Source organism: Anser anser, assembly GCF_964211835.1.
Source record: "Anser anser genome assembly, chromosome: 1".
NCBI lineage: Eukaryota > Metazoa > Chordata > Aves > Anseriformes > Anatidae > Anser > Anser anser.
This window is the reverse complement of record NC_139720.1, coordinates 145,792,624-145,814,691: the sequence shown is the minus strand read 5'-3', so window position 1 is coordinate 145,814,691 and position 22,068 is coordinate 145,792,624. Positions and strand designations below refer to the sequence as shown.

At 37.6% G+C, this 22,068-nt stretch overlaps 1 protein-coding gene across 2 annotated transcripts in view; it reads right to left on the bottom strand.

Moving 5' to 3' along the window:
- LOC310892154 (E3 SUMO-protein ligase RanBP2-like) overlaps positions 1-22,068 on the bottom strand; it is a 42,080-nt gene that overhangs the window by 14,429 nt on the left and 5,583 nt on the right. Inside the window, exons 6-26 of one of the 2 annotated variants that reach the window (XM_083819529.1) lie at positions 21,813-21,958; positions 20,308-20,500; positions 19,673-19,763; positions 18,596-18,805; positions 17,123-17,301; positions 16,849-17,024; positions 16,445-16,568; positions 15,937-16,098; positions 15,404-15,541; positions 15,161-15,307; positions 14,533-14,715; positions 14,363-14,446; positions 13,721-13,856; positions 13,462-13,559; positions 9,858-12,918; positions 5,232-5,396; positions 4,271-4,375; positions 3,300-3,364; positions 2,307-2,424; positions 1,617-1,715; positions 1,324-1,463 (exon numbers count right to left, since the gene is read on the bottom strand). In XM_083819529.1, coding sequence (XP_083675655.1) covers positions 1,324-1,463; positions 1,617-1,715; positions 2,307-2,424; positions 3,300-3,364; positions 4,271-4,375; positions 5,232-5,396; positions 9,858-12,918; positions 13,462-13,559; positions 13,721-13,856; positions 14,363-14,446; positions 14,533-14,715; positions 15,161-15,307; positions 15,404-15,541; positions 15,937-16,098; positions 16,445-16,568; positions 16,849-17,024; positions 17,123-17,301; positions 18,596-18,805; positions 19,673-19,763; positions 20,308-20,500; positions 21,813-21,958 — 5,820 coding nt within the window. The remainder of the gene's footprint in view (positions 1-1,323; positions 1,464-1,616; positions 1,716-2,306; positions 2,425-3,299; positions 3,365-4,270; positions 4,376-5,231; positions 5,397-9,857; positions 12,919-13,461; positions 13,560-13,720; positions 13,857-14,362; positions 14,447-14,532; positions 14,716-15,160; positions 15,308-15,403; positions 15,542-15,936; positions 16,099-16,444; positions 16,569-16,848; positions 17,025-17,122; positions 17,302-18,595; positions 18,806-19,672; positions 19,764-20,307; positions 20,501-21,812; positions 21,959-22,068) is intronic. The other variant, XM_083819530.1, reaches the window with a different exon arrangement.

The following is a 22,068-nucleotide window of genomic DNA, read 5'->3' as shown; positions in this document are numbered from 1 at the left end:
ACTGCAACACTACTTCCCTGTGCTGCACGAGGTTTTACCTTTTGTGTGCATTTTTCTTTTTTAAGAAAGCTACCAATTGTTCTGGCATGTTCCCCCGGAAAATTTCATATGTGCCGACTGATGTGCACACTGAGAAGTGAGAATATAGTGCTATTAGCATTCCAGGTGTTACCTTTTCAAGATTGTTAAAGAACTTAACATTTGCATCTGAACAGAATAAATATCAACTGTGAATAGTAAATTGAGGGCTGACAGCTGTATCTCCTTGTCACTTTATGTATGCATATTACCTGTCTCTAACATTCTTTAGTTAAGACATCTTCCAAAGATATGGAAGACTTGAGAGAACTGGAGAAATAAGTGACAGAGAAGCTTTTCTGAAGGGAGAAGTGACATTGAAGGAGAAATGAAACATCAAGTAAGGCAAGAAAGAAAACAACAAGAGTCCTAATATAACAAACAGATGAGGAAAGGCACACAATTTTTTTTAAGAAGGAAGGAAGGCACGTTACAAACTACGTCAGATTAGCTGTTCAAATTATAGGATACTAAATATTGTTTATTTGTGCTGTGGCAGTCTTCTTTAATAATTACACCGATCTGGAATTAAATTTTATTCTTTATAGAAAGACAAGCTATAACCATCTCGAACTTTTTACATCTTGTTATACACACTAAGGCTAAATACCAAATCCAGACACAAGCAACTGCATTAAGCCTCAAGAAGTTACAGAAGGCTACCTTAAGTTAAGCTTTACTGAAGTTTAAGGCTTTACTTCTTGAAAAACTATTTCTTTTTGAATTAAAAATAGTTTCCTTAGCCTTGTGCAGTTAATTGTGCTAGACCTTTAATGCTCAGTGATTCTAGAAGCCTCTCACCTAGCTTAGAGCAAAAATTTCAAATTGGGTGGCTTTCAGAGAACTGAATCTACAAGTCATCAATAAAAAATCCTAACTGAGTTGCATTAGCAGTGACAATTGTTCAAGCCCCCCCAACACACCTTGTTTTTCAAATATGCTATAATAAATCAAATTTACCTTTTAGAAGTTACTTGTACAAATTTTCATGATCTACACTGAGTCAAGATATAACAACCTGAAATTTTGTATCATTAACTGATGCACCAGATACTTTCCCCCAGCGAGAAGTTGTACCACCAGAATTTCAAACAGCAGGAGATTCTACACAGGCAGCACAAGAAAAAAGGACCGAAGCACAACAGACAGAAAGCATAAGAAGTCAAGGAAAGCATTTATAAAAATTTTCTTTGTTAGCAGATATGCTTATCTTAATGTTCTTTTATATTCTGGAAGTTTCTTTACCTCTGGTAAGGAAACAATGGGCTCAAAGTGGATATCATCATTATGTACGACTTCATCACCGCTATCATCTTCATCTGCTTTGCTGGTTGTCTGTGCTCCAAATACGGTTGCTCCAGTATTTGCCCACTTGAAATCTTTATCTACAGTTAAGAGACTTGCATTTTAAACATTTTGCTGAGAAGTAAAGTTACACAAATTTACGTAACTTGACAATATGCGGAAGCTTGGTGCACAAAGGTATTTTGTATGAAGCAGAAGTCCTGTTCAGTATCTGTCTCAGATGCTTAACTCACCTTTTGACCCAAAAGCAAAGTCTCCAGAGTTTCTGGAAGCCAGATCTGCAAATGACAATTCTGAGGTATTGCTGAATCCAAATGAGATGGTTTTGTCTTCTATCAAACAAGATGGGAAAGTCAAATGCTTTTCTAATCCTTTAGGGAAAACATTTCCAATGTCATGTAGTCAACAAGAATAAACTGGAGAAGTCTCTACAATATTCTTCCCTTCCCATAAATTTAAAGTTTACTGTCATTCTGAGAAGTGATGTGCAATTATATTTAAAAAGAAGAGATCTCAAGACCTAGTTCAGTTCAGCATGCCACTTCTGTGCAGATCCACAGAGCTTTAATAAGTACTCACATGGCATTTAACAATAAACCAACAGCATTGCTCTGGAGCAGTCTCATTTGACCATATAAGAATTTGAAACACTGAAATACTTTCATTCCCCTTCATGTTTTCACTAGATTGGTACTCACGCTTCAAATTCAATATCGGTACTACATCTGTTCAATGCAACAGCTAGATTAGATAAACTGTTCTACAGGAAAAGCATACTTAAGCTCCTAAAAAGACAACAATATACGTACCCCTGACTTTACCTTGTGTTGACTCTGAAGAATCTGAATTACTTTCTTTTTTAGTTGTCAGGTTTACAGGTTTGTCATCACCTACTGATAAAGCCTGCAATACATTAACATTACCTGTGCTGGAATCTGGCTCTTCAGCTGACCGCACGTGCGCTATAGCCTCATCAGCTGATTCAGTTGGTTCTCCTTTAGTTGTAGGCACTATATCAGTAGAACTGGTGACATCATTCTCCTGAGATTAATAAGGAGTAAAGCAATAAAAAAAATAAGCAAGAAGGAGCCTAATATTCAAACCACTTTAAGTCAGGACAGTAAGGACAGTCATAATGAAGAACTTCCCCCCCCCCCACAGTGCTATCAGTTTCTTTAACTACAACAGCAGTACTGAAGACGCCACGAAATAGGCACCATATTAAGTTCCCTGACTCCCACTCCGCTACAGCCCTTCTAATGCTTCAGAACTGCTCATTACTCCGTTCAACGGATATTTTCAGGAAACTCTGGACAAAAACAAGCTGTGCATCTATGCAACTATGCCTCCTAGAGACAACATAGGTGGCAACAAATTCTACTGAAATTAAGGTGGGTTCAATCTGGAAACAACTAGAAACCAGGGGCCCACACTAGATGAAATTAAAGATGGCCACCTCAATTCGCATTAAAAAAAAGTTGTAAACAGCTAGGGAAAAAAATTGTTATTGGAAGCTTTCTGACAGTTTAATTTCTTTCCTGACGCTTACCACACATTGGACACTAACTTTACAAGAGACCCAAGTACCTCTGAAGCAGTATGCTTCCACAAAGATGCAATTTCTCTTTGAAATCTCTCTGAAATCAATTAATTCTTGCATACATGTTCAGAGGGACATTACTAGCCAAAGCTGTTTATATTAGGAAAACAGCTGCACCTCCTTTCTCTCCCTGAGAAACTTCAGATCTGAACCTCAGTTCCAGTGTCAAAGACTTGAGGCACAGTCAGAGGATTCAAATAACTTTTCCCCAATACATGTTTTATTCCCCACAAAGCGAAAAGTATCAGGTCTTACGAGTGTGAAAATACTTCTACAAATTCAATGACAAAAAGTTGTATAGAGATTTAGTTCATACTTTAGCGTTTTCAGCAGTAACACATTCTCCTTCAGTTTTCAAGTCAGTTTTGCCTGTGATGTCTCCTGCAAAGAATAAAAATTAATAGAAAAGAGCTGGTAAGGCAGCTGACTACTGAGGTAATTTTGGGCAACTATGTTATCAAATAACACCGTGATACACGGGACAACGTAAAGTACGACTTCAGGAACTTTTCAAATAGCATCATTATTGAAAGAGCGGAAGGGTAATTCCGCTCAGGGTGGCTAAAGAATTGTCATTTTGCAATACCTGGTTTTCTATTGCTATCAGAGAGTTTCCAAGCAACAATGTGAAGTTCAGTCTTGCAACTGCCACTACTGCTAGCTTCCTTCAACATTTACTTATATTTCTGATAGCCCAATATCTACCACCTCTTTCTAGCACATAGAACCACACATCCTCAAAAAACAGACCTCCTTTGTTACAGTATCTATCCAGATACCCACTTATGCAACACTAAAGTTAGAGGCACTTCCAAAATAACCATTAGCATGAAAACAAGCAAATTATCTTCTGCACTTGTATTATTACTACAGAGACCAAGTACTTTTTTCCTTATTGAACAGCATTAACTCACATGCTTATAATCTAAGTCTACTATCAGCAGAATTAAACATTCAGAGCTGTAGACAAGTTGTTTTTTTTTTCTTTTGGTCTTTCAAAGGCATCTTGCAAAGCTCAGCTCTTCGTATTCAGAAGAAAGGCAGGAGTTTCCAGGTAAGAAGACAGTTTGATGTTCTTGTTTAAAGGCCCTCTAAAATGTTCTTTTCATTCAGGTACCACTTACTGATAACAATTCAACATACTGAGGTTAAAGATGCATTTTAAGCTGCAGCTTTTCTGATTCCAGTGCAAGTGTTCCTAAAACTATCTCAGGAAAAATCAAATTAACCTCAGAGCCCGGGTGTCCTCTAGATTTAGAGCTTAAATCTCAGTATAAAAAAAGTTACCTGTTGTGTTTTCAGGCATATCTTTTGCAGAACCCTGCAATTTCCTTTTCTTTTCTTGATAGAGTCTTCCATTAAGGTTCTTAACAGCTGTTTCATAGTCTTCATCTTAAGTATAGGAAACAAATGTAAGTTCTCAGGCATCGTCCAAGTACAGAGAAGTCTGTTAAGCCCTTCAGACTCACAAGCCTAGCAAGCACACACAACTTCTGCTAATGTTTAAGTTTCACTCACCAGCAAGTAAGCCTTCACTTCCTATTTTGCATGTGTGTGCTTTGGTGCACTCTTGACTCTTTTTCAGTCTAGATGTGTGGCATGGGTTTCATGCTTTCAGAAAATCTATTTCTTATTAATTTTATTAAGAGTACCACTAAACACAATTGGGAAGGGAGATGGAAGATCTTTTGTATAAAATCAAGCAAGCCTAGATCTTTGTGGGAGGCTGCTCATCATCTCTTATTTCCTGTTCAGTGAAACGCTTCAGAACTGCAATTTAACCAATTGCTACTGAGTAAGTTAAGAGGAATTTAGTTGTATACAACTAGAGTTGATGTAAAATATTCAGTTTCTCTGTTAAGAATTTGCTTTAGAATAAAGAGAAACCAGTCTACCATTTATGGAACCTGAGCATTTTTATTTTTGATAAAGGCTGCCTACCACTTGACTCTCAAAATACTTAGAGATACGCCTCTTGCTCGAATATTTATGTAGTCTTACCTAACCAACTACATTAGCAATGAGTCAGAGCACCCATATAGCACCAATGCAAATTCCTTTTTGTCATTCCTGGCCCTCCCTTGTTCTGTCCTGAAGACTCAAATGTACATCTTTGGCACAAACGAAGATAACACAAACATTACCGCCCATCAGTCCAAACTAGTATTAGAGCGTCTATTGGTTTTAATAGTATTATACCCTTTCCCAACAAAAAGGCAACACAAAGATCAATTTTGACACTCCTTACCATCATCCTCCTCACTCACGTATCCAGGCTTATTCTTATAGCAGAAGAATGTTGAAGGTAGTTTAAGAAAGCCAGCAAGAGCTCTCTGCTCAGGGGTAGGTGTTAACTCGTAAACAATTATAACCTCATCAGTTGGAAGATCATCTTCTGGCACTGTCTTCTCAGCTTTGTACAGAAAATGAACAAAGCATTAAAACTAAATTAGTTTAGAACAGGCAGCAACATTAGTCCAACACTGCCATTATTACAGAGCTGACTTAATTCTTAGGTGGTTAGAAACATACATATTCGGAGCCTACATATTTTTATTCAACCACAGGAAACAACAGTTAAAGTTACAGAATGCTAGGACAAAGCATGCTAGAACTTAATAATTTCTGAACTGCATGCCGAACTACGACCTGTTCTATTGCCTTTGAAATTCAAGCCTCAGATCAGTATCAAACCTGCATTTTTATATTGTTAGAAGGATTATTTATGTCCTTACACCAAAGGAAATAAGATTATGGAAAAAGAGCCATATAGGTGTCATCCAGAGAGGTGGAGAGGAAAAATGCAGGACTGAAAAAGAAAACGTAAAGCCACCTACAGCAACATGTACTATTGAATTGCTTCAAGTGTTTGAAGTTCCAGAAAATATTAAATAGCAACTGAGCAGGACTTATTTCAAATTAGTTAATAAAAAGCTCAAATTTCCCATAAGTAATCTCAACTTAATTACCATAGCAGCTGCTGCTGAAACTTTTAGTGTTTTAAGAGTAATCTCATAGCTTCACGTTACTGGAATAACAAAATACTGCTATCAGCGTAAAGTTTAACTAGCTTTCCCAGCAAGGACAAATACTATTGCTGATTTTATTATACAATTTCTTCTGCTCTCTCCTTCAACATCAAATTGCCTATTCCACTTTCACTGAATAAACACTAATAATCGAAGGTTAAAGCTAATAATCTCACATCTTTATGCATAATAGAATAGAAGCAAAGAGGAAGGATGCATCAGTTTAAGGGTCACATGTGGAGTTCCTTTCACTTGTTTTTGTTTAGAGGGGTAATTTACAAAGTAAAGGCTTAAGAGAAACACATTGGTTAACTATTAATAAGAATTACCCCATAAGCACATCAATATCCATATATCATCTGTTTCCAAGAATCATTTGATTGCTTTAATAAGTCAGCCCACTTGATAACACAATAACATACTGCACTAGAGGTCTGCACTAAGATAGTCAGCAGAATTTGAAGTGGGCTCTCAAAAGCTCACTGTTCTTTTCATAATAAAATATTCGCCAGCTTTGTGGCACAACGTAGTCAAGGTGGAACCTAAAGCTTCAGCTAGGAATTAATCAGTTCCTGAGGAACACTGATTTTCCTGCTCAAGCATTTTGACATTCATTTCTGCAAAAAGAGACAGGGAGAGAAGATAAATTTAGTGTTCCTAGACATGCCCCGATACTCTGGCACAACTGACATATTAAAATAAAGCTGCTTTTTAAAAGTAGCTTTCCCATTTGTATCTTCCAGCAGAGTAAAAGCAACCTAAGTAGTACTAGAATAAAAGCAGCATTCGAAGTTCTAAGCCCCAGTTCAATTATAAGTGCTTTTGCAGTGTTGCCTGCTCCACATTTGTCCCAGCTGATTAACTTCTAATCAAGGGGAGTCAATCACTTCAGGTTCCTAATATAGCATAGAGAGAAGCTCAAACTCATAGCCAGCAGTCTTATCTCAATAGCTCTTCTGAGCCTGTATAAAGTAAATGCAGTACTGTGTTACAAAGGTAGGCAGGTATGCTGCCTGCTAGCACATGCTTTATTCATTCAGATTAGTTAAGCAAGTGTCTCACTTTGGTTGAGTAAATATAAAAACTGAATAAAACAAACGTCAAGAAGTCAGTTCAGATCAATACACAGGTAAAGTTCTTCACACGTTGATCAAACACTGATTACAATCCCAGCAATCCAAACATCCACTTGAAGTGACAGAACACTTGAGCAACAGAAAGGATTACAATGTGCATTTGCCCTCAGAATATGAAGACTGAGCGAGATGTTCATGGGATCACTTAAATCAGTTTCTACTCAGCCTCTCCACAAGAAAGTTAACTTTGCTTATTTAAAATTGCTGCAAACAGATTAAATGTATTTTCACAGGCTGCGATGAAAACAGTGCCATGCACACATACAGTATATTCCTAAAAGGCTGTTGATTTTGGGATGATACAGCTTTCTACTCGGGGAAAAAAATCCACACAGTTGTTAGTATATGGAAGGAACAGAAAGAGCAATACCGCGCACAACAGTTGGAAGCAGTTTCACTGATGTATTACATTTTTGCTTTTATTTCGTCTTTGATATAAAGATCATGTAGATGTAAATATCTAGCTAGTCACAATAATTGTTTTGTCCCCCCATACATATCAGCGAGTATCTGCTAAATATAAAAATACTGAAGTTTAAAACTTAACACATGCAATTGACTTAACTATGAATTAAAATTGTTAAAATACTTGAGAAAAGCTCATGAGAAGAGCCAAAGAAAAAGCTAAGAAAAAACTAGTTGTTTCGCACCTCAATGGAAAATGACTTATGAGGTTAAATTTCTTTTGAACATTGCCCTAGCAAAACTCAGAAACCATTCCCTGAAAGATGTTCCCCATGAGAAACTCAAATTATATTTATGTAGACTTGAAAAGCTAATTCGGACAGGACTTAAAGTCATTTGCTATTAAGCCAGTCAGAGCTCAAAACCAAAACCAAAACCTACACTGAAGGTAACACCAACTGTAAATAAAGCAAGGTATATAACCATACCCTAGTTATCAGGAAAGCAGAAATGAAGAACTGTCTGAAGTACCAGAAAGGCATATGATTTTTTATTTCATTTCTTTAAAACACCTTCCCTGTTCCCAATATAAAAACAAAATGAATTCAAGGCAGCAAGAGTTCTTGCATTTATGCATTAGCTCAGAATGCTAATTCACTTTATTTTATGGACATTCAATGATGAAAATGAAATCAAATTATTAATAGACTCGTGGATGCCTAAAAACACAGAACATTTGACTCTCAATCAGATATGCAGAAGGTGGACATGAGTTCAGCGTTTGAATAAGAATAGCTTCTCTAGAAATACTAAGCTGGAAAAACGGTGTTTGAAATGACTTTGACAGTTTTTAACAGTCTAAGACACTAACTTTAGAAGACTATCTTGTGCAAGCTACAATAAAAATTTGTTTTTGAAAATTAAACTGCTCTTGCATAACTGCACTAGCTTGAGTATGCTTCCAGCAAGCCTAACTTAGGAGAAGTACTGTTTTTAACATCTTATGATGACACAATCAAGCTGTAAGGTGTAATTTTGGTTAAGGGTTCTGCATGTAAACAAGATGGTTACATCAGCAAAAGCTTTTTGGCTAGCTAAGGTGGACTTCGTATTATACATGAAGCACGTACATGTAAACAGTAGCTAAATTTGGCTCTCTCATCTCTGCCTACGCCTTGTTTTTAAAATTGCAGAAGTTAACATTGATAATAAGGAAACTGAATTAAGCATTTCCAGCACATAACTTGAATATATTTTAAGTTTTACTAGTTAACATGTCTAGAAATCTTCAAGCATATTTCACTGAAGTGGAAGACCTCAGGTGGGAAGAGAGTCACACTTTAAAAATAAAAAAAAGAATATAATTCCTTTGCTAAAAGAGAATTTTATAGATGCAGCGTGTGTGTGTTCAGTAAGACTGTGAAGTGCAAGGCAGGTTTCTAAATACCCTTAAAAAGTAAGGCAAACAACAGCCAAAAGCATAAAAAAAGACCATCCATCGTGCTCACACATCAAAGGCATTCTCTTACCTGACAAATACAGTAGTCAGACACAGAATTTTAAGTACTCTCTTCCAGCACGCATGTTAATTGTAAGGATTACTAAGCCAACTGCTGTGCTACAGTTGGGTTACTGTCCATGCCTGCTAAAGTGTTTTTATCACACATTCAGTGCAGCGTGTAAATACCTTTACTGTCAGGTTGCAAGGAAGGTGTGCTTGTCCAAAAGGCCATTGGATTAGATTTAAAAAGGCTAAAATTAAATCCTAAAAAATAAATTGTTTGGATGTAAGTGTTTAACTGTACTTTTAAAGAGGGGAAAACACACTTACCTATGCTTTGGAAGCATTCTGTAGTTATGTGTCACAGTAGGAAAATTCATGTTTAATGCTATACTAGCTTACCGTACTCACCTGAATAAACTGTAGCTAACATCTCTGCCACCACACTTTATTATACTTTAGTTAAGAAACAGTTTGTCTTCATAAATCTGAGACTAGTATGCAAATTATATACTATCATCTGGTTAAACAGTCTTGCAATGGTAGGAAGCAGTGCATGAAATCAAAGAGAAGTACCATACCATTAAAATGCTAGTGTGGTGGTTTTACCCTGCTGGGCAGCTAACCCACCACAACCCCTCCCCTCACTCCCCCCTCCTCAAAAGAAGGGGAGAGAAGAAAGTATGCTGGAAAGAAAAAGAGATATATTATTGAGACAAAAAAAGTTATGTGAGTAGCATTAAGAGATGACTGCTTAGTAAGTTGCATAGCTGAAAAAAATTATTAGTTCAAAGGACGCTCACCTTTTTCCACAATTCTAAATGAGAAGTTGGCGGGCCCATCATGTGTCGAAGTAGCCAAGTTGCATGCCTTGCTGTCTTGAGGCTTCTGCAGTGCACTGGAGCTTCTTGGTCCAGCTACTTCCTTCTGCGATGCTGGAATATTGCCTTCGCCTTTTCTTGGAGAATTAAAGCTGAACCCAAAGAGAGAACCAGTGGCCGAAGTATTTCCAAATGTGAATGTCTTTGACTTTTCATTACTGAAAATGCTCTTGACAGATTCAGATCCGAATACGAACTTCGGAGGAGAAACCACTGTTTTTGTCGGCGTTTCAGATGTGCTCGACACCTCTGAGGCCTCTGCAGTTACCTCAGAAGTATCATCGCCATGGCTGAGGTCGGTTCTTTCTCTAGTAGTTTCTTCCAGTACAGCTACAGCATTTTTGCCACATGGAGATTCTTTTGGTGTATTGGCACGAGAATAAAGAGGTGTTATCAGTGTTCCTTTCTCTTGGGCATTCTTTGCTTCATCAAAAATCTGCTTAAATGAGTCTGCCACGTCTTGCTGTTTGAATCGCACAGCTAGAAGCTCGACTTTCCGTTCTCCATCTGCAAAGTTTTCATCATCATTTTTTAAGAAGCCAGCTGCACACTCTTTGGATGGATCATCTTTCTTAGTGGCATTTTTGCTAGGTTCCTGTATGGTAAATTTAAATCCACTTGGAGGCACTGACATGGAAAAGTTAAATCCTTCCTTTGCAGACTTCACTTCAGAATCAGCAGGAATTTGAAACGTAAATGCTGGTGTCTTGCCTTGCTCGGCATGACCTAACTTAAAGCCTTTTCCTAAGAAATCACACTTAAAACCTGTTCCTAGTTGTCCTTTGGCAGGTTCAGATAATTTACTTTTCAAATCAGAAGTAGATGTTGATGAAGCATCACTAACAGAATTACCAGATGGATTTGGTGTTTGACAAGCTACACAGGCTGGTGAAGAACCTTCATTCCTTACAAAACAAGTATTACAATCCCACTGACCTTCCTTTTTAGCAAAAAGCTCCGCAAATGTATTCTTCTGTGGCTTAGTTGCAGTTGCATCAGCAACAGAACTGAAGCTGGTAGCAGGAAGTGCCTGAGCAGTAGACACAGGCACATTTGGTTGACTTTGTGATTTAGGATTCTGGCAAGAATGAGAGTTTTCATCATTGGATTCATTTTGGACTAGGCCTACAGAGCAGTCCCACTGACCTTTTTTAGAAAAAGGAGTTCCTAAGTCATTTCGAATGGTTTTTGGAGCATCTAATACAAATTTAAAAGAAACTTGAGGAGATGCTTCTGTATTCATTTTGCTTGGATTCTGGGAGGCAACAGGTTCATTTCTCACAGAACGGATGCTGCCATCCAACTGACCTTCCTTTTTAGCAAAGGCAGATCCAAGTTTGTCCTGCACAGTGTTACCGGTGGCTTTGAAACTTGGAGCAGATTCAGTTGATGGGGTGCCATGTGTTTGCCACGCATCTGCATTTGGGCTTTGGCACGATACACAATTCTTTGCAGTTGCTTCATTTGGAACTAAGCATACCTTACATTCCCATTGATCCTTCTTCAGGAGTGACTGTCCAAACCCACCAGAAGAAAAGGTTTCCTGAGCTTCCTTTCTGAATGAGAAAGTTGGAAGGGCAGATGCAGTTGGAACAGATTTAAGACTGACTTTGTTACCAGGTTCACTGGTCACTCCATCTTCTGGAAACTGAAATACAGAGTTCAGGGTCCCTGAGGTCGATCCATTAGACTTCTTGATATCCTGACTTGTCGTTTCTTTTGCAGTAGTCTCACTAGTCTGAGCCACAGATGTGTCAACATTTGATCCTAGGGTTTTTAGGATGTTCTGTGACTCCTCAAACTTACTTTTGAAAAGCATTGCTTCCTCTGGTGTTTTAAACCGAATTGCAAGCTGTTCTGGTTTTGGCAACTCGTCTGCATAATCCAAAGCATGCCATACAAATGACCTGTCCGATCCAGCATTTGGAGTTAATTTCATATCAGTATTTATGTAGTGATTTGCACAGATTTTCAGTACTTGGTCCCGTCTCATTAAGAGACGGAATTTGCCAGATACTTTATGCTTCAGTATTTTCACATTTCCAATACCCCTTTCTTTCCATTCCTTAGATTCTGCATCAAAACGGAACAGTTTGGCTCTGTTACAGAAGAATTCTTCTTCATCTTCCTCACCTGTCTTTACTTCAATCTTGTCAGGAAGGGGCACCACTGGATCAAAATGAGGACCATCATCATTCTCATCTCCGAGGGTGCTTCCTCCCTCTGTTTCATGACTTTTATTGGCCAAATCAGAAGTTGAAGTCATAAATAAAGACTTGCTTGGTTCTTGGAAACTAAACATATCACTCCTCTCAAAAGCCAAGTTTTTACGTGCATTCTGTGCCATGCCTTCTGTAAAAGGGATGCCTGAAATATGTTTATTACCGAAGTTGAATACATTTCTTTGACCAGTTGGGTGGCTGTTAACTGGTTTTTGCTCAGCGTATCTATCATCTTGTAAAGGTTTATCAGATGTCAGAAGACCCAAAAGGCTTTCACTGCTGTTAAAAACTGCATTAGCAGGCTGTGTTGTAGCTTGAGGAGAAGAAAAGGTAAAGTCTCCATCATTAGACTTGAAGTTAGTGTTGAATTTAAAAGTTGTTGGTTGACTTGACTGTGCTGGTGTTGGCAGACGTGTTTTTGACCCTTCTACTGTTCCTGGCTGTCCAAATTTAGATTTTGGAAATTCTATCATTTTTGATTCTGCAGATTTTAAAGCTGTTGGTGTGACTGAAGGCTTTGTGAAATAGCCAGGTCCAGGTAGCTGTGGATTTGTGCTTGCCTGTGGAACACTGTAATTATAGTAATCACCAGCCCCACGAGGAGAAATGATCCCAGGACCATCAAAACGCAAAGATGTGCCATATAGGTCTTGGGGAAACACACAAGCAGAAGTGTTTTGCAGAGGTGGTGTATGGATTGTTTGTTGATAAGCATATATATGTTGCTGAGGTGCAAGTCTGTTCATGCCATAGACAGGTGCCTAAAGAAATAGCGGAAGGCAATTACTTTTCTTGTTATGGTGACAGAACAAGGTATTACTATGCTAGAGCCCACGCAGACATGCACTCTTAAAAACAGTGCGTGTTTTAAAGTTAGTTTAGACTTTAACTTATGAGATTGCCTTAAACTGATTATTTTAAATCTTGAATGGCATCTGAAAACAAGCACTGAAGAGGAGCAAAATATGAATGGGCTCTTTGGTGTTTTTGAGGCTCTTTTTTTTTGATAAGCAAAATTCTCCTTTCCTATACTACTTTTGGGAAAAAAATTAAGTGCCATCACACATACCCAGTAGGGGACACGCACTAACACATTTACAGACCAGTTTTGCTGGCCGCTCTGCCTGATCCCCACATTACAAAGAAAAAGCAGAAAGATCAACCATCAGCTACCTCCATTTTAACAAATGCTATCTGTGGAATGCAGTAACTTTCAACTACAAGCAGTCATTCAAGACAAGAATCAAAATCACTCTTTTCTATAGACCAGTAGGAACAGATTGAACGGATACATTCATCCTTACCTTTGTTGGTGTTACATTGGTCGCAGCAGTTCTGAGAAGATACTGAGAGTTATAGGCAGGTGACTGGCTATAGTAAACAGATGGGCCAGTAGTAGCAACTGAAAATGAACACCAGAAGAGTTTATATCCTTTTTTGTAGTTTTGAATGGATTTTCCCGAGATCAGTTTTAGTTATGAACCTTAAAATATTTCTGCAATATTTTAACGAGTCTACCTCAGTTTAGCTAAGTGTTTAATTAAGATTTCAGCAACAACTTACCTGTTAATGGAGCTTCATGAAGATTTTGTGCTCTCTGATAGCTCTCTGACAAAATATCTGTTCCATAGATTTCACCAGGCCAACGAGATGATACATTCGAGTTGGAATTGTTGTGTTTCATTTTTTGCATCTCATTCTATTAAGACAGTGTTTCAATTAAGAGAATGTAAGTGTATAACACTGGTATTTGTAGAAGAAAGCATAAGGAGCGATACCTACCCTAATTACAATCATGTTCAAACTCTGAAAAAAAAATCAAGAGGTGGCTGTTGGAATAATCCAAGATCTGTTCATGCTATACAGCATGCTGGGAGTGTTTTCTAAAGCCAGAAATAAAAGTCCCAGAACCAACTGGATGATACCCAAGCTGATGATAGCAGAACTCTTTCTGCACACACAGTCCTTGGAAGGGTTGCCTCCATACCCCTGCCTGAGTCCTGAATTGGGGTTTTTAGGCAACAAGTTTTACTCTTGCACTCATTTTAGGTAGATGTTTACAAAGATATTTTCATTGAGTTATGTGGTAGCATGAACTAATGTTAGCTTGCTAGGCTAGGATCAGAGTCCTTACTATAACAACAAGATGAGCTGATCTGCATTGAACATGGTGACAAAATTGTTTAACTTTACAAAGTCGTTTACCTTTAAAGCTTCCACTTGCTGACAGATCATTTGAAGTATAGATCTGTGATCTTCTGCCCACTGAGGGGGATTTTTAGGAGAAAACTGGGGAGCAGAAGAAAAGTTCATTTAACCTATTGAATTTTTATTCAAACATAACACTTCCCTAAAATAATAACTGGCTAATGTACCTTGTAGCTCTTAGATGGTGAGACAGAGAAGTTATTAGACAGTGAAGTGGAATATTTCACTTCTGAATCTACAGCTGGTGACAGGTCATTTCCGAAGGCAAGACTTGCCTCTTCATCATTCTCTCCGAGTTCCTGAATCACTGCGTCCAACATTTCCCTCACAGTTTCAACAGATACCGGCAGCTAGAAAGTTATTGGAAATGCAAGTCATGATTGCATTCTTCCTCAGAGAAGGAGACTACGTTCTGATCAGAAATACTGTTTTTTCAGCAAAGCTCCAAATCAAAGTTAATGTAGGAGAACAATTCATGTAAGCTTTAAATTTTATTTGGAAACTGTTAACCTCTGTAAGAAAATAATGGGCAAAAGCTATTTGTTGGCAAAGAAGCTGTCAACCACAGAGTAGTCAGAACACTGCACGATCTGGTATCTTACAGAAGTTTCCCAGAATGTACTAGCCCACTAGAGTTATGCAGGTTATTTGTCATGTGGGAAAAAATAAGTTTAGCTTGCCTTTAAGTAAAGTCTGGTCTAAAAAATCTGACTTGAATGCAAATGGTTTCATTTTAAAATAGTAACATAAACCAATGCATCTCTCGAAACAAGCTTTTAAGCAAGAATTACTTACTTTCTCAGTTACTGACACATCAGAGGAGCTTTCGTCTAAGATCTTCATTAGATAATGCTTGCTTTTAAAAAGATAGACTTTGTGTTCTTCTTGTTCTTCTAGCATCATGGCATCATTCTCAATCTCCTCTGCCTTTCTTTGGAAGATCTAACAATATGCACATTAATTAGAATCAGTCAGAATGCAAGTGAAGAAAACAAGTGAAGAAAACGCATTTGCGGGTAATGAAATTTATGAACTTACTATAGCAAGATTCCAGTATGAAACGACATTCTTAATAGCTTCAAATGCTAACAAAGCATCATCAGTTCTGCCATCAACTGCATCCAATGTTGCAAATGCTATACGTGCCTCTTCTTCATAGACTGTAACCTGCGAGACCTACAAAGCAAAAGACGAGTCATACTTAACTCGATACTTGGAACAGAAAGTGCATGTGAACGCCACTAAATAATCAGGCAGGCGGAGGTTAATGATATTACTAATTTTTTATTCCTGTAATACAAGGAAAACACTTTTTAAAGAAAGTTGGTAGTAAGGGAGTTCAGTGTCTTCCAATCAAATAGAGTTTTAAAATTAAAAATAAAGTTATAAGGAGAGATTCCCCTGCCTTTAATCAGACATGCAGTTACTACCAAGTATCACTGTTAATGATATTATATTAGTAACACCATAGAGCCGTAGAATGCAAGAAAACCCCAACCAACATACACACACACAATAAATTTTTGTGATATAATCCCTCTTACTTCAATTTTAGATTAATCAATCTGTACCTGGATGTCAAGTCTACGGAAATGTTTGAAGAGAGGATCAGTAGGTTCAGGAATACTTCTCTTCTTTTTGACTACTTCCAGCATAATCAAGACTCTCTTCCAGTAGTAAACACTTCGTCCAATGTATTCCTTCTGGTCATAAAAGGAGTTAAGGCTAATACCCTGTTGAAGAAAAGGGAATAAAAGCAGGTCATCTCAACAAATTCAAACCCACTGCTATTCATACATATTGTTCTCTGAAGCAATTAGTATCTTCTCTAATACTTGTGACAAACCTCAGGCGACCTCTCTACAGAGCTATGTAACATACAGGTAGAAAATACCACTACAGTTAAAAGTAGCATTAAGAGAGTAGTGAGGGATAGAGAACTCACTAGGGCGACTATAGCAAGTAACTTATCTGGCAAAATTAACCACAGTTCTCTCATCTGATTTTATCTACTGTTTAGTTCACAAAATAAGAGAAAAAACATCAGATTATACATATTTTAAAATAATTTTAGCTTACGGTTTTTTGCAGTGTTTTTGCCCAGTATATAATTAAGGCAGGTTGAAGGCCATGTTTATCCAGTGCTCGCAGAGTACTTATTCCATGCTGTACTACAAGCCTCGGTTTTACTGATGTTTCTGGCCTACATATCAGAAGAAATATTCCACAGTTAGTATTCTTTTTTTTTTTCATCTTTTTTAGTCCTAACCTACATCTAGCTTAAAAATGCATTATTAGAAATGAAAACCCCATTTTTAGAAAGTTCTTAAGTGTCTCAAGCCCCTCCAGCAGTAAGACTTCAATGTCCAAAATACATCAAGAAAAATGAATTTTACACACAATCTATGGGGATCAATTCATGACACCCTTGCAGAAGCTACTAAAAACTCGTTTCGAATATTTCCAAACTTAAAAAGCCTTACATTATTTTTCTGTGCGTAATAGTACGAACGGCATCCCACCAGGCTCTTTGCTTTTCAGTATAGAGCTGCTTGCACACTGCCAATGGTAAGAACTGAGGCTGATGTGCACTGTAGTGAGCGTTAAACTTCTCTTGCAATTCTAAGTTGCTAGTGAATACCACTCCAAGCAGAAATACCTGTTTTTGTAAAAATAAAAGATAAATAAATAAAAAGTATTAGATACCAAAACTCTTAAATTGTATAGTACATTTAAGAACATGGAAAATTTACTTACTTCAAGGTCTAACAGGCAAATGGATTCAGGAGCATCTGTCTCTAGTCTTGATGTTTCTTGGGGCAAGTGAAAAAGTTGTTTTAGCCATCTGCGCACTGGGGGTAACACTGACATTAAGATCCACTGCAAACAAAGCCACACGAGGTGCTGGAGACTACCACGGTGCATTCGAACAGCACCTATGCAAAAACAAAGTTGTAGGAAGTTAATATCTGCATCCTAGTTAGGAAGACTAACATCTGATCGAAGCCGGGTTTCGTTATATGAAAAGTAGAGTTTTAGTATATATATCACACTGAAGGAGCTTCCTAGCAATCTCTTCCCATCTTTTTGCCTCCATCTAAGTTGGAAATAAGCATTTTAAAAGTAAGATGTAGCATTCTTGAAGTGATTTTGGCATCTATTTATATTATATAAATAGCTTTCGAAGAAGCAGCATCTACTTCATAGGAGTGCACAAGCCAAATGTATTAATACTTTAGCTTTTCTGTCAAAGCAAAGAATGGAGATAACATTTCCACTGAAGTACATAAGAATTTTAAATTTTAAACTCTTCATTTTGAGGCAGCAGGTTAAACTAATGCATTAAACAGAAGTACTGCAGCTTTTCTAGTTCTGTAATGCTCGTGAAATCTCTATCTTCAGCAATGTTAAATGTTAAAATAGCTTGAACACTTAATTTCTAACTTAAAGCCAGACTTTTTTTTGCAATTATGTTTTTGCACTTATTTCTTTAACAGGGAAAATCTTTAGCCTGCATGCAACATGCACAGACCTTCGTTGTTTTAAAATACATAACAAAAAACACTACAAATAAACTGCTTATGAGAGGTTGTGGTAGTATAAGCTTTATTTTAGCTATTTAAGATAAAGGACTGTAAGCCTTATTGTCTAAAATTACTTAACAGAGAGTTAGGTAGTACACAGAAAAGATTTAACAGCCTAAAAGTTTCTAAAAATTATCAGCTAGGTAAAAAAACTACTAGTACTCTAACCTTGTTACACCAAAATTCAAAGCCAGACTTCATCATCAAGTCAAGTTCAAAAATAAGAAGTTTTTACTAGTTTGCAATTCTTCCTAAAGTTACCTTATTTTTGTGCCCGTAACCTGTATTCATAGGTTACATAGGAAGAGAGACCTGCCTTCCCATTGACACTTATCGATGTACAAACACAAAGAACTAAACAGGCAGCAGCAAATGAAAATGGATCAGAACAGACTAGAAAACACAGAAAGGATAGAAGTAGGGAAGTATGTGACAAATTCTTAAGAACCAGGCATAACAATACTGCTTCTCAGCAACATGTTACAGCATAAATTGAAACTCCTTACGTATCACTCTTTTGGAGTAATTAGGGCAACACTGAACAGCTAGTATGGCTGTCTCTTACTGCAATATGAAGTATTTCTAGAAGACTCTCTGGTACAGACAGTCATGTTTATGCTGAGTTTCAGAAAGTAACACCTCTTACCAAGATCGTATTTATGAAGTTCCTCTTGCACTGGTGCTTGCATACTGACATTTCCAATATCATCCGTACCAAGGAAAGACCTCTCTCTGGAAGCTCCATTCTCAAAGAGACAACCAAACAGCACAGATGAACCGCTTTTGTTTGCAAAAGATTCCACAACCTCTTTCAGGAAGTCTTCTTTGCCATGGCTCAATTTCAGCAGCATATGACCTAGAAGACAAAAATATCACTTCACATAGATAAACAGTGAACTTAATCAAGGAAAGTAGTATTTGATACAGTGGGCTGTTCTTGCTACGGAAGGCTGAGAATCAAGATTTCCCCTTATGAAACCCACAAATTGGTAAGTTATATTCTCCCTGTAATTAGGTCAGTGTTTCAGCACATAGGCTTTCCAAGCCTTTAGTGACACCAGTCCCAAGGCATTTGTTTTCCTGGACAACTGGATTTACAAAGACTTTTTTTTTTTAAATTATTGTTCTAGGGGCATTGCAACTGTATTCAAAAATAAGCAGCTGTAATACAAGTTGGAGTTGATCTTATCAAAATCCATTCTGGAACAATTCAACCTGATGTTTACTGTTCTGTTGTTTTTTCTTGTTTGTTTTCATCTAGGGGCTATAGAGCATGTAGATTGAAAGCCTGCCTAAGCTTAGCAACAGAAACAGCAAACCTGATGAACAAATAAGGGAATGGAAAGGATGGAGCAACAATAGTATTTTATGCTTGGGCTAACAATACTTGTAAACTTGTAAAATAGAATCAGCAGGCAGAAAGCATTTTCAGATTAGGAAATGCTAAAAAGTTCAATTCTACCTCAGTGTCCTTGAGATAAAAAGAAGAAAAAGCTCACTTGAAAAGAAAGAATGAAGTCTACCACCATGCTGAAGAGGAGGAAGAAAACATTAGATGTCAGGATCAAACTACTGTTTTGCATTTCATATGGAGTCAGAATCCAGAGAGTATTATTGCATTTCAAGACACAAAGTGTATTCTTTAACAAGAGTTACTTGATTCTTAAAGTAGCTATTCATAAGACTGAAACGTAACTAAGGGATTTTAATTATTTTTCATTACCAGACTGGCTTTTCCGATCACAGGCCAACATTTCCAGGGTATCTTGTCCAGTATGCTCCTCTTTTATTAGGTTTGACTTTGGTTTAGGAACCTGGTGAAGAATTGTTATAGCTTCTTTACTATACAAAGCAGATCACTTAAATTAGTCTCAAAAATTAGGAAACAAGCACAAGAAAACTTAAGAAAAAGAGCATCAATTCTGAAGGTACTATATAACACATCCCTTGAAAAATATGAGGTGGGCAACTGTATCTTTTGCAAATAGCACACAATAGCACACCTTTTTAGTTCTGCTGTCTACGCAAGAATAAGGGAGTTACTCAGTTCATCCTCTTCCCTCCCTACACCAATAAATTTACTATTCATTATGTTTTCAGCTGTATTGCAGAAAAGAACAGACTGTGGGAAATACACTCATTAGCCTTTAAGAGTCAATTTACTTTTGACAAGAAAAGCAGTTGATGATACACTTTTATTCTAGTGATGCCATTTGAAATCTTTTAAAGAATTGTGGAATAATAAGATTTGGTGAGGAGGGAGTCTTACAAACACTAGTTAATTTTCAGAATACAAATGTTTAACAGAGCATTCCAAGAACTGCATCAACTAAAGGCATACACTGAAAAACAACTTACCTGGAAACTTATCATGTAACACAGTGCTGCCAGTTCACACGCCTCTTTCCACTGTGCCTCACTGTGCTGAGCCATTTTCAGTAGCAAAGTTCCAGCATGCATGTATAACTGTCCTTTCACTTCGATGAAGGTATGAGACAACTCGTCAGTCCCACTCACATAGGTTTTCACTGAGTGAAGCACACCATCAAGACTAAAATGTAGAAAAGACTCATTCTGAGCAAAGTCCTGGTAAAAGCTATAGCACGTTTGGGGACAACGTTATTTAACTGTGAATCAAGTAACTTGATGAGTCAACTAGAAGGCAGAATAACCGTCTCAAACTCCCAAAGCTCTCAACTTTGTTTATTGAAGTAAAATTCACTTCACTTACCAAAAGGACAGACCAAAATACAGTTAGACTGGTTCTTCCAAATAAGAGGTACCGCAGCAATCTGAATAGCTGCAGGCCAGTAAATAGTCTCCACTCAGGAGTGGCTTTCCAATAAACAGTCAACACTTTCAGTAACCTGACAAAACTATAATAGCTGTTAGCGTTGCCATGATCTAGAAGTGCTTCAGATCTAGGTACCCTGAAGGACTCTAACGAAATGTTAGAAGAACAACCACACGTTTATGGTCAATGTTCGGGGGGGGACATATTTGGACATTACCTATTCCTCAACCATTGCCTGTATTGCTTCATATACTCATTCAAGAAGAGCAGACTGAAGAACATTGTTTTAAAAAAGGTAACAATCGTCACTTAAGCGAGAAACAAAGCTATGTCAATAGAAGTTAGTGACAAAGGGAATCACAGAATTGTAGGGGTTGGAAGGGACCCCGAGAGATCATTGAGCCCAACCCCCCTGCCAAAGCAGGTTCCCTCAAGCAAATTGCACAGGTAGGCGTCCAGATGGGTCTTGAATATCTCCAGAGAAGGTAAAAGAAAGAAGAGAAGGTAGATCTAAGGGAACATGGCTCTTCACCAACAAATTGGCTACAAACATTGTTTTGTACTACTTCAGCTGTGACACAGATGGTACGCCTTGAAACCAGCTAGCCCTGAAACACTATCCAGTTTTCTCTGAAGGTGAATGTTCTTACTGCAGGCAGCTTCCTCCCTTCCAATTATATTATATGCCTAAAATTCTTCATTATTTCAACATGTGTTGTGTTAACTTGACCAGGACAAAGCTGATATACAAGCATCTGGGAAATTTTAATGAGATAGTTGCTGAGGTACAGAACATTCTCTTACTGAATGGCAAAAAGGTAATTGACCCAAGATAATATTGGGTCTTCCCCATGGTTATGTGCTGACTACTCAAACAAGGCTTATAGCTTGGGGCTCAAGCCTATTAGGAACCTTTCTTTATTCTAAAACAGAGAGTCTCCTCTCCCATCCACAAACTGGTTACACAGTGAAATTGAAGCCTGGTAGATGTTCTGTGACCTAGAAAAATACATGCAATTCATAGAGGTTTTTTTGTTTTGCTTTAAATACAGAAAAGGTAAAACTATACCTTTTGAGTGCGCCTCTGCATTCTTGAACATCTCTAGAAGATAGCATCACTTTAAGAAAGCTGCAATAGGCCAGCAGATAGTCTTTCTTGATAGTTCTCCAATTACTTTTATCAGACTCCAAGTCTTGTACAGATTCCAGATATTCCTAAAGAAGAAGGTTCAGAGGATAAGGAACAGTCATCCTTCCATAAAGGCAAAGACAGTACTTCTCCAAAACAAATCACTATCATTTACTGCATAATCTATTTCCACTAC